The sequence below is a fragment of the Tachypleus tridentatus genome, chromosome 10, assembly GCF_004210375.1.
Source record: "Tachypleus tridentatus isolate NWPU-2018 chromosome 10, ASM421037v1, whole genome shotgun sequence".
In the NCBI taxonomy this organism is placed as follows: domain Eukaryota; kingdom Metazoa; phylum Arthropoda; class Merostomata; order Xiphosura; family Limulidae; genus Tachypleus; species Tachypleus tridentatus.
This window is the reverse complement of record NC_134834.1, coordinates 163,713,929-163,729,105: the sequence shown is the minus strand read 5'-3', so window position 1 is coordinate 163,729,105 and position 15,177 is coordinate 163,713,929. Positions and strand designations below refer to the sequence as shown.

Genomic DNA, 15,177 nt, shown 5'->3' with positions numbered 1-15,177 from the left:
ATTTCACAAGAGGTGCACTGAGAAGGTTAGGACATGATACGTTTTCCTGAACCGTATTAAACTCATATCTAATAACTCTTTTAGCAAACTAACATTGCATTTATTTTTCTTCATTGTTTGGTAATCTGAATAATCTATGAGCAATGTCCAGGATAGAAGATACTTAGAGCAGCTTTATTCAGAAACAGGCTTTATGTGCTAATAGAAGATGATCTAAAACACATTGAGCACCTTTTGTGGCAGTATTTTTGAGACGATATCTACACATTCAATGTTTCCCGAATAAAAGTCATGATTCTCAATGTGGCTGTGCAGATTATCCCACCACTTTATTATTTAGCTGTTTGAAACTTGCAGTGTGATAATAGATCTCTATATGGCTTCATCATTAAATTTAATAAATTACTTTATGTTTATCTTTTTGGTTTCAGGAATTGGTAAAGCTGACTGTGATGGATTTAGTAATGACAATAATCAATATAATTTTGATGGATTTCATTCGAGCTGTTTTTGTACGCTACGCTAACAAGTGCTGGTGCTGGGACTTAGAAAAGAAATTTGTAAGAGGATTGTTAAAAGTTTTCTACATATATAATTGAGTTTAAGAACCAAAGACGTAATCTAAACTCTACAAAGTTTTTATTTCTTTGTTTTTAATTATATACGCAGAAGTAAGAGGTTTATTATTAAGTTTTCTTAAGATTTATAAACTTTTTTTTCACTATTACATAAAACTATTCAAAATACTTATGGGTTAATGAAACTCTTTAATAAAAATTGTAACTAAAGAGAGTTACATGTCATCCAGAAACCTCTACTAACAAAATATATCAGGTTCAATACCTGCAAAATGATGCGAAATTGTTTAAGAAAACAGTGAGTGTAGGATAAGTGAATAAAGTATTCTGGTTTGGTTTGTTTTGAATTTCGCGCAAAACTACACACAAGCCGTCCCTAATTTAGTAGTGTAAGACTAGAGGGATAGCAGCTAGTCATCACCACCCACCGCCAACTCTTGGATTACTCTTTTACCAACGAATAGTGGGATTGACCGTAACATTATAACGTCCCCACGGCTGAAAGGGCGAGAATGTTTGGTGTGACGGGGATTCGAACCCGCGACTCTCGGACTTAACCACCTGGCCAAGCCAGGCCAAGTATTCTATAAAAATATTTAATAAAAACTGCAAATGATATTAAAAATCAAATGCATGAAACATAATTAACTCAATATAGCTAATAAAATTTCAAAAAATAATTTAAATTCGTATTTGACTTCAATCATAATAAGTATTAATAAACATAAAACTGAAAACACAACATGAAACAATCAGAATAGAACAAATCAATAACCAACAGTTACATCACACAACTCATTAAAAAGTGTTTAAATTGGTACGCTGAAACAAACTGAAATGAAACGAATCCGACTGATAAACAAAATGCAACTCTTAATCAAAGTCAAAACTGAAGCCAGCTTTAATTATTGAATGAAACATAAACAAACCGTAAATGCGCAAAATAGATTTTATAAAAAACACTTGAAAAAAAGCAAATATTTCTGAATACTCGAGCTCCTACAAAATGTTAAATGTTAAGTTTCATTTCTGATATTCAGCCCTCGTGTTTTGTCCCAGATGTTGAACACGCGTACGCAGCTTCCCTCTCTATCTACATTTATTACCACAATAAATATAAATTCCGAAATGTACAAAAAATAATAAATTTATTGTACAATTCTTGAGAGTTTTAACCTCCCTCAAAAGTAAACACACATAACTAAATCCATGATTTTTTTAGTTAATCCTAGAATTATCAGTTTGTTTTTATATAGTTCACTGAGGACTTCATATAGAATTGTAAAAAGTAATTTTTACATTTTTGATTCATTAAATATTCAACAGAAAGATTTTTTTTTGTTTTGGAATTTTGCGCAAAGCTACTTGAGAGCTATCTGTGCTAGCCGTCCCTAATTTAGCAGTGTAAGACTAGAGGGAAGGCAGCTAGTCATCACCACCCACCGCCAACTCTTGGATTACTCTTTTACCAACGAATAGCGGGATTGACCGTCACATTATAACGCCCCCACGACTGAAAGGGCGAGCATGTTTGGTGCGAAACCCACGACCCTCAGATTACGAGTCGAACGTCTTAACCCACCTGGCCATGCCATGCCCTCAACATAAATAAACGACCATTAAAACTGGATTAAACCAGTCGTTTTCTGCATAAAATTTGTGTTTTCACTCAGTGAGATTAATTGAAATATTGACGGTAATTTAGTTAAATTTTGTGTTGCGATTCATTGTTGTTATAGACCTTATTTCCAGTAAAGACATGGAACCATAAGCAACTTGATATGTAAGAAAAAAGTTTAGAAAAATGTGTAAAAGTAATTCATTATGTGTCAACATGAATCAGAATTATGATTATAAAGTTACTTATTAGTTCGTTTTCCTTTCAAGTTTTCCTGCTGTTTAGTTGTGGTACCCAAATAATTTTCCAAACATTATGCATTTACTTAAATTGTATTTATTAAACTTAGCCAGGATACGGAGACTTCAAAATAGCTGAAAATATTCTCCATCTAGTCAACAACCAAGGTATGATATGGTAAGTATTTTTTTTTAAATATATTTCTGTACTGCTGGTTATTTTCATAACATTTGATTTTAATAACGTGTCCTTAGTATACACGTGTCAAATAAGTTACTAGGAATTGCTTCTGATAAGATACTTTTTCGCCAAGTTTTCTGATGCAATGATATGACCACTTTGGATGTTACGTGCTGGATAACGAAGATCATGTTTCTCTTTATTCTGCCAAATCTACTTTACAGTTTCCTGTTTCCAGGGCCTTTTTAAACAACTCGTGTTTTCCCTAGCCTACATTATGTGTCAGTTCAGAAAACCAGAAACAAAACAATAACGAAATAACCGTTATCAGTCATAATAAAGCTATAAACAACTGAAGAACGATACTGATATGTGATATGTCAGTTCCAATCAAACGTCATGACGTGAAGAAATAGAGGAAAAGCTGAGAAAAGTTTATAAAAATTATGTAGAATACGAGGTTTGTTCAAAAAATACGCGGACTGACGTCATAAAACAAAATGTACTTTATTTTGAAGTTACAGGTCTGGGACCCCTTCAAAATACTCTCCTCCCCAACGCACACACTTATCCCAACGGTGTTTCCACTTGTTGAAACAGTCCTGGTACGCTTCTTTTGTAATGTCCTCCAGCTCCTTCGTCGCATTTGCCTTAATCTCGGGAATCGTCTCAAATCTTCTTCCTTTCAAGGGTCTTTTGAGTTTGGGGAACAAGAAAATATCTCAAGGAGCAAGGTCAGGTGAGTAGGGGGGTGGGGAAGAACAGTGATCGAGTGTTTGGCCAAAAACTCACGAGTTCTGAGTGCTGAATTTCGCAGCAACGCGGTGCATCTTCAATTTTCGGTCAAAATCTCGTAACAAGATCCAACTGATATCCCACACTCTTCAGCAAGTTCCCTGACAGTCATACGTCGATTTGCCCGCACCAGGGTGCTGATTTTGTCGACGTGTGGGTCGTCAGTTGACGTGGAAGGACGTCCAGGACGCTCATCATCTTCAATGGACTGTCGACCATCCTTAAAACGTTCATGCCACTTGAAACATGCCGTACGATTCATAGCAACATCACCGTAAGCCGTGTTAAGCATAGCAAAAGTTTCAGTCGCAGAGTTTCCAAGTTTAACACAAAATTTTACAGCGAGTCGTTGCTCCTTCAGGTCATTCATTCTGAGATCCGCCAAACGAAAAAATCGCACTTCACTTAAAACCGCGTAACTAATACACAAATAAAGATATCTGCAATCGGGAAATGGCGTCGTAATCAGCTGATCTGTGCAAACCTAGCGACACCAAGCGGATTCCCCTGGAACCAACTGGAGCCGCGCAATTCAAACAGTCCGAGTATTTTTTGAACAGCCCTCGTAGATGGAAAATGTTTTCAAATTATTTAAATATTTCAATAATTACAAAAAACAAACATTATTCACAGTGCAAATGATGTGTAATTTGTTTTAAATATTATATGTAATTTTTCACTGTGCACAAAATAGAAATCAACTGAAATGCACATATATATAAGTCCAGATCAAAATCGCCAAAAATTCAACTACCTTCCTAAAGTTACATAAAGCTCTACCAGGTGCCACTTTCGTCATCGGTCGAGTTGAATTTGTTACAGTTAATATTTACAGTTTTGAGTTGACTATGAAATCATAATTTTAATGCATAAGCTAAAACTATATGACTTTTTATAATACATCTTTCACTATATAAAAAATAAAATAACTAAATCTGAAAGAAAGTTTTATTCCTAGACCCAGCTGAAATCTTTTCTAAGTTTAATGTGCTAAGTGATGAGTTTTATCGAAACGTTAGCTTAGTTTAAAAAGAATGATTTTATTTTGAATATGATTGTTGTAATGCTAATTTCTAACTAATCTAGGATGGGAATGTTCTTCAGCCCTGGTTTGCCTGCTCTCAACACTGTGAAACTTTGTATCCTGCTATATGTGCGAAGCTGGGCTGTCCTAACCTGTAATATTCCTCATGAAACAGTTTTCAAGGCATCAGGGTCGAACAACTTCTACTTTGCACTGCTGCTCATTATGCTATTTCTTTGTACCCTCCCTGTGGGATTTGCAATAGTTTGGCTCGAACCTTCTTGGCATTGCGGACCTTTCAGGTATTATTAACGCACCAACTCACTTGTTTTTGCATGAAAATAATTGCATTTTAGACTTCAAAATTTTGTTAATAAGTTTATCCACGTTTTTGTAAATCGAAGAGAGTTTGACCTGTTTGTTATTTAACACAACAGCTATCGAAATCCAATTTTTAGCGTCGTAAGCCTGCAGATTTACCGCTAAGCCGCTGGTGGGAAGGTGGCTGAAAAACAGCCAGTGCCTTTTACTAAGACGTTCAAAAAACAAAAAGATGCAATTTATACACTGATACCTGAACGACTTTTTATAACATCATACTGAGCCAACAAGTACAGAGTGTGAAGTTTTAACTTGTTAATATTAGCTTAAGATAAGTCTTCTAGTAAATAGGTGTAATATTTCAACTAACAAAGTTTGTATTTATTAACTAACAAAGGTAGTCCAAAATATCAACCCCAAAACAGGATGCTTTTAAAACATACAGTAAAAAGCTAGACTATAACAAGAGGTCTCCCAAAATATAAATTAAAACATCATTAGAAGGAAGAATTTTCTTTACATTGAATAAACGTAAAATAACATCCCCCAAAGAACACCTTGTTGTACACTTTGTATGACTTATGCTATTATGTTAATATTAGACTATAAAATATTTATTTTTAATTTTACTGGTAGCGTATTAAAATATTAATTTAATACTGATACTGTTTTCGAGTTTTATTACAGTATTGGTATGAAATTATTATATATATATTGTTTAACTTCTGCTAATATTAGATTAAATTTAGTTTATTTTTTTTGTAGTATATTAAAATACTAATTTAATACTAATAATTTTTCTGAGTTTTATTACAGGATTGGTGTGGTCTTGTTTTTTTTAAAGAGAGTGTTGTGTATTTTGCACAAATTTACTTATACGTGTTACGAGCACACTGTTTTTATTAATAATTACTTTGTTTTTTATTGGAAACACAGTAAAACAATGGAGTTCTTCGAACTCAGCTGAGCCTTATTGTCATAAAAACAAGATCGAGACATTCTGGTAAAATAGTTTAAAGTGGATGGGAATGCTTCTTTTTTAATCATTTATTTATTACATGTTGATAGTGGCTATAGTCGAATCTACGGAGTCTTCACTAGTTACATCGAGAATGTCCTGCCTTCTTGGATGAATAAAATAATTGAGTATCTGACCTCTCCTGGAGTGGTAATCCCACTGCTTTTGTTACTTGTGTAAGTAAAAGACCATTATTTCTGATTACTAATATGTAGTAGCATCTCAGATCTCACTTCACCAAGACTATTCGAATATCTTATTTTGTCTTGTGTGGAAACTCCATTATTTTTGTTTGTTAATTAACCGAAAAGTAATTATTTCTGGTAATTAATATATAGAAGTACCTTAGAATTTACTTCATCAATATTAATAATAATTAATTATCTTTATATAGTTTGCATTGCAAATTCCGTTTCGTTTGTCATTTATGTACGTGAAAGAATACGAAATTTCAGTATTTTAACATTCAGCAAAAGTGACAGTTCCACTACTCTTGTAACAGTAACTCCAAATTACGTTGTTGTAATAATCTACGTAGTTTTGCGAATATTGTAGTCCAAAATGTTATTCATTCTTGGAGGAAGTTTGTTTGACAACATCGAATTAATTAATTTGTAACAAATTCTGCATGATTTTGACATGTGTGATCGTTATATATGTTTGTTATTTCCTCGAAAAATATGAACGGTTTGTTTACAGTTAAGAACAAAACTACAAAATGAGCTAGTTGTGCTCTGCCAACCACGGGTATCGAAACTAGATTTCTAGCGTTACGAGTGAACTTAATTACTAATACTGAAAAATGTTTGAAGCGAAAGGAGTAAAATACAAAACAGAACCCAACTATTACTCACTCGGGAGTAAGTTCATTCAATAAAATACTTGTTAAAATAATTTATTAGTAACCTTTGCATACATATTAATAGCCCGTGTCTTTTTCTTTGCATACTTATCATTGTACGTTTACAGAAAATTCACCAATGAGAATGGACAACTTTTTTCCTATGGTCTCTCCATTTGTACTATATATGCTTTATGTACAAAATAAACACTACAATGGTGAACATTGTAGATATCACAAGAGGTCTCACGATTCCCTTGTAGAAATTCAGATGGCCAATCTTTTTAAATTTGGTTTCACTTCGGGGTTGCAAACCAACCTTTTTAAATTTGGTTTCACTTATGGGTTGCATTATGCCAAACTCTGTCGTGAAAACAACCTTCTTATGTGTGGCTACCAGCTGTCTGCTTGAAGTTCAAAATGGTACTAAGTGAAAAAAGATGGAATTCTCATAGGTATGGCTCTAATTTAATTTCAAATCAGTCAACAGATAAACGCATGAGCTAAAGGTTTTTACTTGTAAAAAACTCCGAGCCATTCTATGAGCTACTGTGCCGCGGCTAAAAAGTAACTGGTGTAGAATAGAAAACAACTGCCAACAACGGCCTATTGTCATGTTGAACACAACAAAACTTGAGCCTATAAAGCCTATGACGTTTCTAACGCTTCTTGTTGTTACTCACCAGTTTGAAAAGAGATTATATTACAGTTCTTTGATTTGGAAATTTTTCACACGAGCAAACAAACGAAATGAATGAAAAACAAGTGATAAAGAAAATTTCACTATTAAATACTTAAACTACATTGATGCCTACGTTCACAGGGTATTAACAGATATTAGAAAGGATTAATAATTTTTTACTTGATGTCATTAGCTGGTTTTAGGTGTTTCTTATAGACTAAACTATTATTTGATGTCATTAGCTGTAGCTGGTTTTAGGTGTTTCTTGTAGACTAAACTATTATTTGATGTCATTAGCTGGTTTTAGGTGTTTCTTGCAGACTAAACTATTATTTGATGTCGTTGCCTAGTTTTATGTGTGTCTTAGAGATGGATATTCTATTAGCTGGCATTGTTGAAAGTTTTTTGGTGTGTTTTACATAGAATAAACTATCTGTCGTTGATTGTTTTGTTGGAATGTTTTATAAATGTATATGTGCTACATGAAGTTAATGACTAGTTTTGGTTGTGTTTCACAGTTTTTAAATCTATTACCTGATTTCGTTGACTGGTTTTAGGTGTGTCTTACAGATTAATAATCTATTACCTGACATCATTGACTGGTTCACTTCGCGAAGCTAATAATGACTTGAGGATGCAACTACGAAGGGTAAGCGAGATTTTTTCTATTTTCTTTATGAAGCAGAAAAAAAAATCTATTCCACATAATAGATCCTAAACTTGCCTGTCACTGTGGAAAATAAAAATAAATGAATTTCAACTATATCAATATTCATTACAATATCTGTTTACTCAGAACCGAGCTTCACAACTCGCTGTTCATGGTAATTATACGGCTTTGTTGAAACTCATTTAAAGCGCATGAAACATTTACCAAATAAGTAAAAGCTAAATGGAATGATGTAGTAACATGTTACTAATACACTTTCACTACCTCGCTAGTACAGGGGTAAGTCTACGGATTTACAACGTGTAAATAAGCGGCTCGATTCCCCTTGGTGCACTCAGCAGATGGCCCGGTGTGGTTTTGCTATAAACGTACTTTTAATATTATAATAAATGATTTAGCATATATACATACACGCGGATTGTACGTTATACATCGTGGAATGCATCTTTCACATAATCTTTTTTAATGAAGTATTCCACATTAATATATTTTTGTATATTTTTAAACTATGAAAATCTTTGCACCATCTTTGATTTTGGTTCGTTGCAGGAGAGATCAGAGGGAAAAAAGACTTCTGAAACAGCTGATGGTAAGAATAATTAATTAACTTGTGCGTTACAAGTTACGTACATATATATATTTATATATTGTAATAAGACCAAGATATTACTAAGTGTTTAAATATATCGTTCTTAAAAATACCCATTTTCATTTAAATAAAAAGAGTTAAATATTATTTTATTGTATGTATTTGCCTCGTGTATATATGTATAAGATATTAGGGTTAATGATAATGAGGAACCCACTTGAAGTAACTGTATAATACTGACTATTGATAGGAAAGTTATTAAAAACACAAAGCAGGCGATAACGTTATCAACTTCTTTAGGTCATCATCAGGTTAATAACGAATCAATCATTCTTAACCTGGTGATGACTTAAGAAAATCGACCGCTGTTACTTGTTTTATTTTGAATAACAGTTTTAATACTCGTGTCATTCGTTTTCCTATATAAGGTACTGAAGTTTGTTATTTTAAAAAGCAAAGGTTTAATAAATTTAAAATCAATGTGGAAGATCTTAAGTTTACGTTTAATAACCCTACTATGAATTTTTGTGAGCATGTGCAAATGAAATAATTCAGTATTCCAAATATAATAGCGTAAAGATATACTTTGAACTTTTCTTTTTAAAGAAGTACAAGTATCCAATCAAGTACGATGAATAATTTAAATAATAATAATAAAGATAATTAATAATAAAAGGATAAAGCGGAAGGAAATGTTAAAGAAAATCCAGTCAAATCATAACACAAATGGCTGCTGAGATCTTCCTTCGAGGGAACGAGGACGGTGTTTTATTGGTAGTAGTTTTCGGTAATAATGGGTATAAATATGGGTCATATTACACTTCCTTATTATATAAATATGGGTCATATTACACTTCCTTATTATATAAATATGGGTCATATTACACTTCCTTATTTGGATAAGCTTTCAGTGAATATAGAGACAATGATGATGATGTTACAGTGAGATTAATACGATTACATTTTAAAATAAACTGTGGCCAGTAATAAACTGTTCATTTTCGAAATCTTCGTCATCAGAAAAGGAAAGAACAGCGATTAATAATAGCGATATTGTATTTAATGAAACTTGTCTACTTCAGTACGGATCAGATGAGTAGGATGTTCAATCTATTCACTTTTGTAAGATTGTTTGTTTGTTTTGGAATTTCACGTAAAGCTACACGAGGGCTATCTGCTCCAGCCGTCCCTAATTTAGCAGTGTAAGACTAAAGGGAAGGCAGACAGCTAGTCATCACCACCCACTGCCAACTCTTAGGCTACTCTTTTACCAACGAATAGTGGGATTGACCGTCACATTATAACGCCCCCACGACTGAAAGGAGGAGCATGTTTAGTGCGACGGGGATTCGATCTCGCGACTCTCAGATTTCGAGTGGAACGCCTTAACCCACCTGGCCATGCCGAGTGTTCTTGTAGGAAGAGTCATAAAGAAACTCTACGTTCCAATATTTCGACATTGCTTTTTTTTAGTAAGTGAGGGAAGAAATGGGGAGGATGCAACGGTACTTAACCTTTACAATAAGTATTAACAGGAAAAGACAAATGTGGGGGAAGAATTACAAATATCTTTATTAAACAAGATTATTCTGCAGGAAACGATCATGAAGCGGACGACAAAGTTCCGGCTAATAAATGGTCATCAGCAAAGAAGGTGTTACCTGTGTTACCTACATGTAACAAGTTTCGGGATTTAAACCTTTTAAATGAAACCGATGAAGACCTAGAGAACGAAGTATCTTATACAATGCGCAGTCAAGAAAGGAACTCAGTTGGTTAGTATTTAATATTTTATTGGTAACGAAGAAATCGATTACAAAAATGTCTCGTCATTATTATAATACATAGTTTCATAAATGATACACTGGTCATAAGAAAACATATCATATAAGTGAAAATACACCACTGTTGAATAAATAACATTGACAATATTCAGCAAATGTGATGTTTTACATGCAAGTAATTAAATGGAGTAAAGGAAAGTAATTTATGGTTTTAAAATATGGGACAGATTTGAAAATGATTTGATTCGTTATAATTTTAAATTACTTGATACTTTGAAACGTTATATAAATCAACGACAAGACTTTCTGTTAAAGTGATAAGGTAACAATGATTCTGTTCTTAAATAGCTAAGTTAACATTTATTTAATAATTTTCTGTACAGAAGAAAATAAATAGAAGTGATTATTTGCCAATATAATTTGAAAACAAAAGCATTTCGTTTTATATCGTCCAGGAAAATGTTTTCTACGCTGGTTTATCAACTTAAATTAGTTTTTAATTTTTCTAAACAAAAGATAAACCATTAAGAGATTAATATATGTAAAAATGGCTAGTTTGGGTTGAGAAAATTTTTTTACGTAGAGGAGTGAACAACGTTTCGACCTTCATCGGTCATCGTCAGGTTCACAAAGAAGGAGAGAGGTAACTGACCGGAAGCTGACCACATGTTTGAAAGGGGTTGTGTAACTGAGTGTCAGAATGTAGAGGGCGAGCTTAGATGTTTGAATATATAATTTTGTATTATTTATTTTGTTATTATTATTTATTATATTATAATTATTTTTAAATATAGATATAAAGGTGTTCCTTTGTATTGGTTTATTTTGGGCTTAAGTTATTGTACAAGTAAGGCTTCTTTAATTTTGCGTTTGTTTATGTTTGTTTCTTTATTTAGTATTTGAGTGTTTTCTCTGGTTACGTTTTGTTTATTTGACTTGCAGTGTTCTAAAATGTGTGAAAGTGACTTTTTATGTTCCTTGAATCTGGTTTCCATTTTTCTACTTGTTTCTCCAGTATAGAAGTACTGCAGTTATCACATTGTATTTTATAAATAATGTTTGTGTGATGTTTGTCAGTGTAGTTTTTACACAGTATAGACCTCAGTTTTATGCCTGGTTTTTGAATAAATTTGGTATTAACTGGAATGTCATATTTTGTTACTAGTTTTTGCCAAATGTTGGTTATTTTTCTGCTGATGTCGGGAATATATGGTATGCAGCAGTATATGGTTTCGTGATTTTTTGATTCGTGAGATATATTTACTTTTGTTGGTTGATTTTGCTTTCTGTCTAGGTGTGTGCGTATAATATTTTCTACGGTTTGTGGAGGAAACTTATTGATGTTTATGAAGTATTGTTTTATTTTGTCTAATTCATCGTTAATCTTATCTGGTGAGCATAGTTTTATGGCTGTGTTTATTTGGTTTCTTAGTATGTTGAGTTTTTGTTTTGTTTCATGTGCTGAGTCCCAAGGAATGTATAGTCTAGTATGGGTAATTTTTCGGTGGATTTCTGTTTTAAATTGTGTATCGGTTCTTGTAATTTTGAGGTTAAGAAATGATATTTGATTGCTTCCTTCTTGTTCATAATGTGAAGTTGATGTTGGGATGTATAGCGTTAATGTGATTAAAAAAATTAAGTGTGTGTTCTGTAGATGTGAATCCCGCAATCGTGTCATCTACATATCTATACCACTATAGTGGTGGATGTAATGCTGTGTTAATTGCTTGTGTTTCAACTTGTGTCATAAAAATATTGGCTAGAACTGGTGATACTGGGTTGCCCATGCTTAGGCCATTTGTTTATATATAGTTGTGGTTGTTGAACATGAAGTTTGTCTTCATCGTGGTGAATTCTATGAGGGTTGCTAATTGGTTGTTGGGAATGTTTATAGATGGGTTAGGGTCTCGGATATAGAGTTCTAAGGCTATCTTGCAGGCTTCAGCGGTTGGAACTTCTGTAAAGAGGGATATAACATTGAAACTGGCCATTGAGGCTTTATGATTATATTGATTAAGATTAGACTTGAAATTAAAAGAGTCTTTGATGAATGAGCTGGCTGATGTTACATATTTGGAGAATGCCCATGCTATGTATTTACTAAGATTGTAATTAAACGATTCATATGTGGACATTATTGGTCGTAATGGACAATCTGGTTTATGAGGTTTGGTGATGCCGTATATTTGTGGTGTGCGTGAGTCGGTCTTGCGTAGGTTGGAATAAAGTGTTTGTGAAATTGTGTTGGAATTTTTCATTTTTAGTAGTATTTTGTTTAGTTGTGTTTCCTGTGTCTTTGTTAGATTTGTGTGTATTGGTTTAAATTTGTTAGTGTCTGATAGGAAGTTCTCCATTTTTTGGATGTATTCATTTGTATTCATTATGACTATAGCGTTTCCTTTATCTGCTTTTAGAATTTTAATGTTTTTTCAACTTTGTAACTCAATCCCAGTAACTATGGGTAGAAAAGTTCGCGTTTATATTCATTAATAACGCTCTGGAAACCATTGTTTTTCATATATTATCATTCTTTCTTTTTTCGTGTTTCATAGAATGATATACTTATGAGTTAACTGTTGGACATTAACGCTTTCCAATTAAGGTTCTATTTATTAAGACGAACAAAATAACTGCTTATTAGTTTGATTAAAAGGTTCGAAACAAATTAAATAAATTATTTTTCTTTCAGAAACGAGAACCAAAAGACACGTGCAGTATTCTCTGGCACGAGACGAAAACCATTCGGACTCTCCAGATCACCAAATTAATGATCTTAGCAAGTGGGTGTAAGAATATTTTGTACTCTTCGCTTCTGGAATATTATCATGTAAAAATAGTTATGGGAAACGTATAAGATAGAAAAGATGATTGTATAATGTTTTAATAAATATGAATTACAATGGGAAAAATTATATGACCTCTGTGGTAATGAGTTCCTGAGACAATGAGAAGAGGTTTTTTTTCTTACTGTAATTCGTTGTTTTTGTTTTTATGTAAAGCTTAGAGAAAATAAAAATAATCAATTTTAGACCTCTTTTTTTACTTTCATGAAATATTACCAATTAACAGGTTAAAAAGGTTTTGTAATTCCTTATATGAAACTCAAACTTTACTCGTATTTTACTCAGATGTTAATTCATATACTCGTTATAATACTTATACTGTATTTCACATCTGGCAAATAAAGAAGTTATTGTAGTCATTTGAGTAAGTACAGGATGATAAGCAATTATTATCCAGTAATATATAAACAATGAATATTAGTTGGAGCCTCATTGTATTTCTCACTTGATTTTAAATACAACCTTTCTATAACTATTGAAACACTACAATAAAAAATAAGTAAGGAAAAAACCTTCTTAAAAAAGGGTAGTTAACGTAGGGATGACTAATATCAATCATTCTAAAATAATGCTTGTTTGTTTTTTTGTTTTTGAATTTCACGCAAAGTTATACGAGGACTAACTGCGCTGACGTCCTTAATTTAGCAGTGTAAAATTAGAGGGAAGGCAGCTAGTCATCACCACCCACTGCCAACTCTTGGGCTACCATTTTACCAACGAATAGTGAGAGTGACCGTTACATTATAATGCCCTCACAGCTAAAATGGCGAGCATGTTTGGTGCGACGGGGATTCAAACTCGTGACCTTCGGATTATGAGTCAAGTGCCTTAACCACCTGGCCATCTCGGGCCGCTAAAATAATGCAAACAAGATAGTAGGGGTGGCATATACATCATCCCACATAATAGTACAGGCAAGAATTAACATATAGCATAATAAGTTAGAGGTTTGGATTTACTGTTTTTAACGAAGTCCTTCCTCGTGCTTTTCCATTATAGTTTGTACTCTGGGATCTTTTCAATTAGTACAGAAATTTTTGTGTAATTTACTTTTGTTTTGGCAGGTTTTTAAGTTATAACAAAGCAATATATATATAACTATTCAATCATAACTGAGTTTAATTTATCAAATATTTTGTCTGTTAACATTCTATTACAAGGTGTGCCCGTGCTATTATGTGGAGATGATGCAAACGTTACCCCTACTATCTCATTTGTATTGCTTTTGAAGAATTGATATTAGCTATTTCTAGTCCCCTGCTGGGACAGTAGCAAGTCTACGGAGTTACAACGCTAAAATCAGAGGTTAGATTCCCCTCGGTGGACTCAACAGATAGCCCGATTTGGCTTTGCTACAAGAAACACACATACATATACAACTACCGAATTCCAGTTTATAACTCTAATTTTTTAATGATAATCTCAACTTTCACCAGTAGCAATAATTATTTAATTGACAAGCAACTGCAAATTAAATATACACAGCAGAGACGTTTTTGTCTTCGCTTCACACATGTAATTAATCCAAAGACAATATTGCTACTATATCAGCATGTTTTCAGTGTTTTACTTATCAAACTTATTATATGATGCTTTCCAGTAACTCTGTGTACAATTTCTTTACATGCTGTCTGACTGGCAAAACTCTTACAATTCTGCTTTCATTGTGCTATCCTCATGTTAGCTGTTGTTTCTTTTATTTAACAAACAGTTGGGCCACGTAGCTCCCTATTTTAGAAACCGATGGAATTATCTGCCTATAATTACTGGAACATCTGTTCAGATATAATTTTATGGTACTTATCAGTAGCATTATGGCCTAATAATGCTTGTTGTTTTTTATTATATCGCACATATTTTCTCGATGGCGATCTGCACTAGTCGTACTTAATTTAGCAGTGGAAAACTGGAGGGATAGGCTGATAGTTAACAATACCCTTCTCTAACACGTGGGCAGTTCTGACTGAATAGTGGAATTTGACCATCACCTGAAC

The 15,177-nt window shown here is 33.1% G+C and overlaps 1 protein-coding gene across 1 annotated transcript in view; it reads left to right on the top strand.

Annotated features, from left to right (window-relative positions):
* Positions 1-15,177, top strand: part of LOC143230824 (transmembrane channel-like protein) — a 100,904-nt gene that overhangs the window by 80,185 nt on the left and 5,542 nt on the right. The window contains exons 16-23 of the mRNA XM_076465024.1: positions 432-560; positions 2,546-2,613; positions 4,498-4,737; positions 5,825-5,950; positions 7,868-7,946; positions 8,517-8,556; positions 10,152-10,331; positions 13,030-13,120. Of these exons, the coding sequence (XP_076321139.1) occupies positions 432-560; positions 2,546-2,613; positions 4,498-4,737; positions 5,825-5,950; positions 7,868-7,946; positions 8,517-8,556; positions 10,152-10,331; positions 13,030-13,120 (953 nt within the window). The remainder of the gene's footprint in view (positions 1-431; positions 561-2,545; positions 2,614-4,497; positions 4,738-5,824; positions 5,951-7,867; positions 7,947-8,516; positions 8,557-10,151; positions 10,332-13,029; positions 13,121-15,177) is intronic.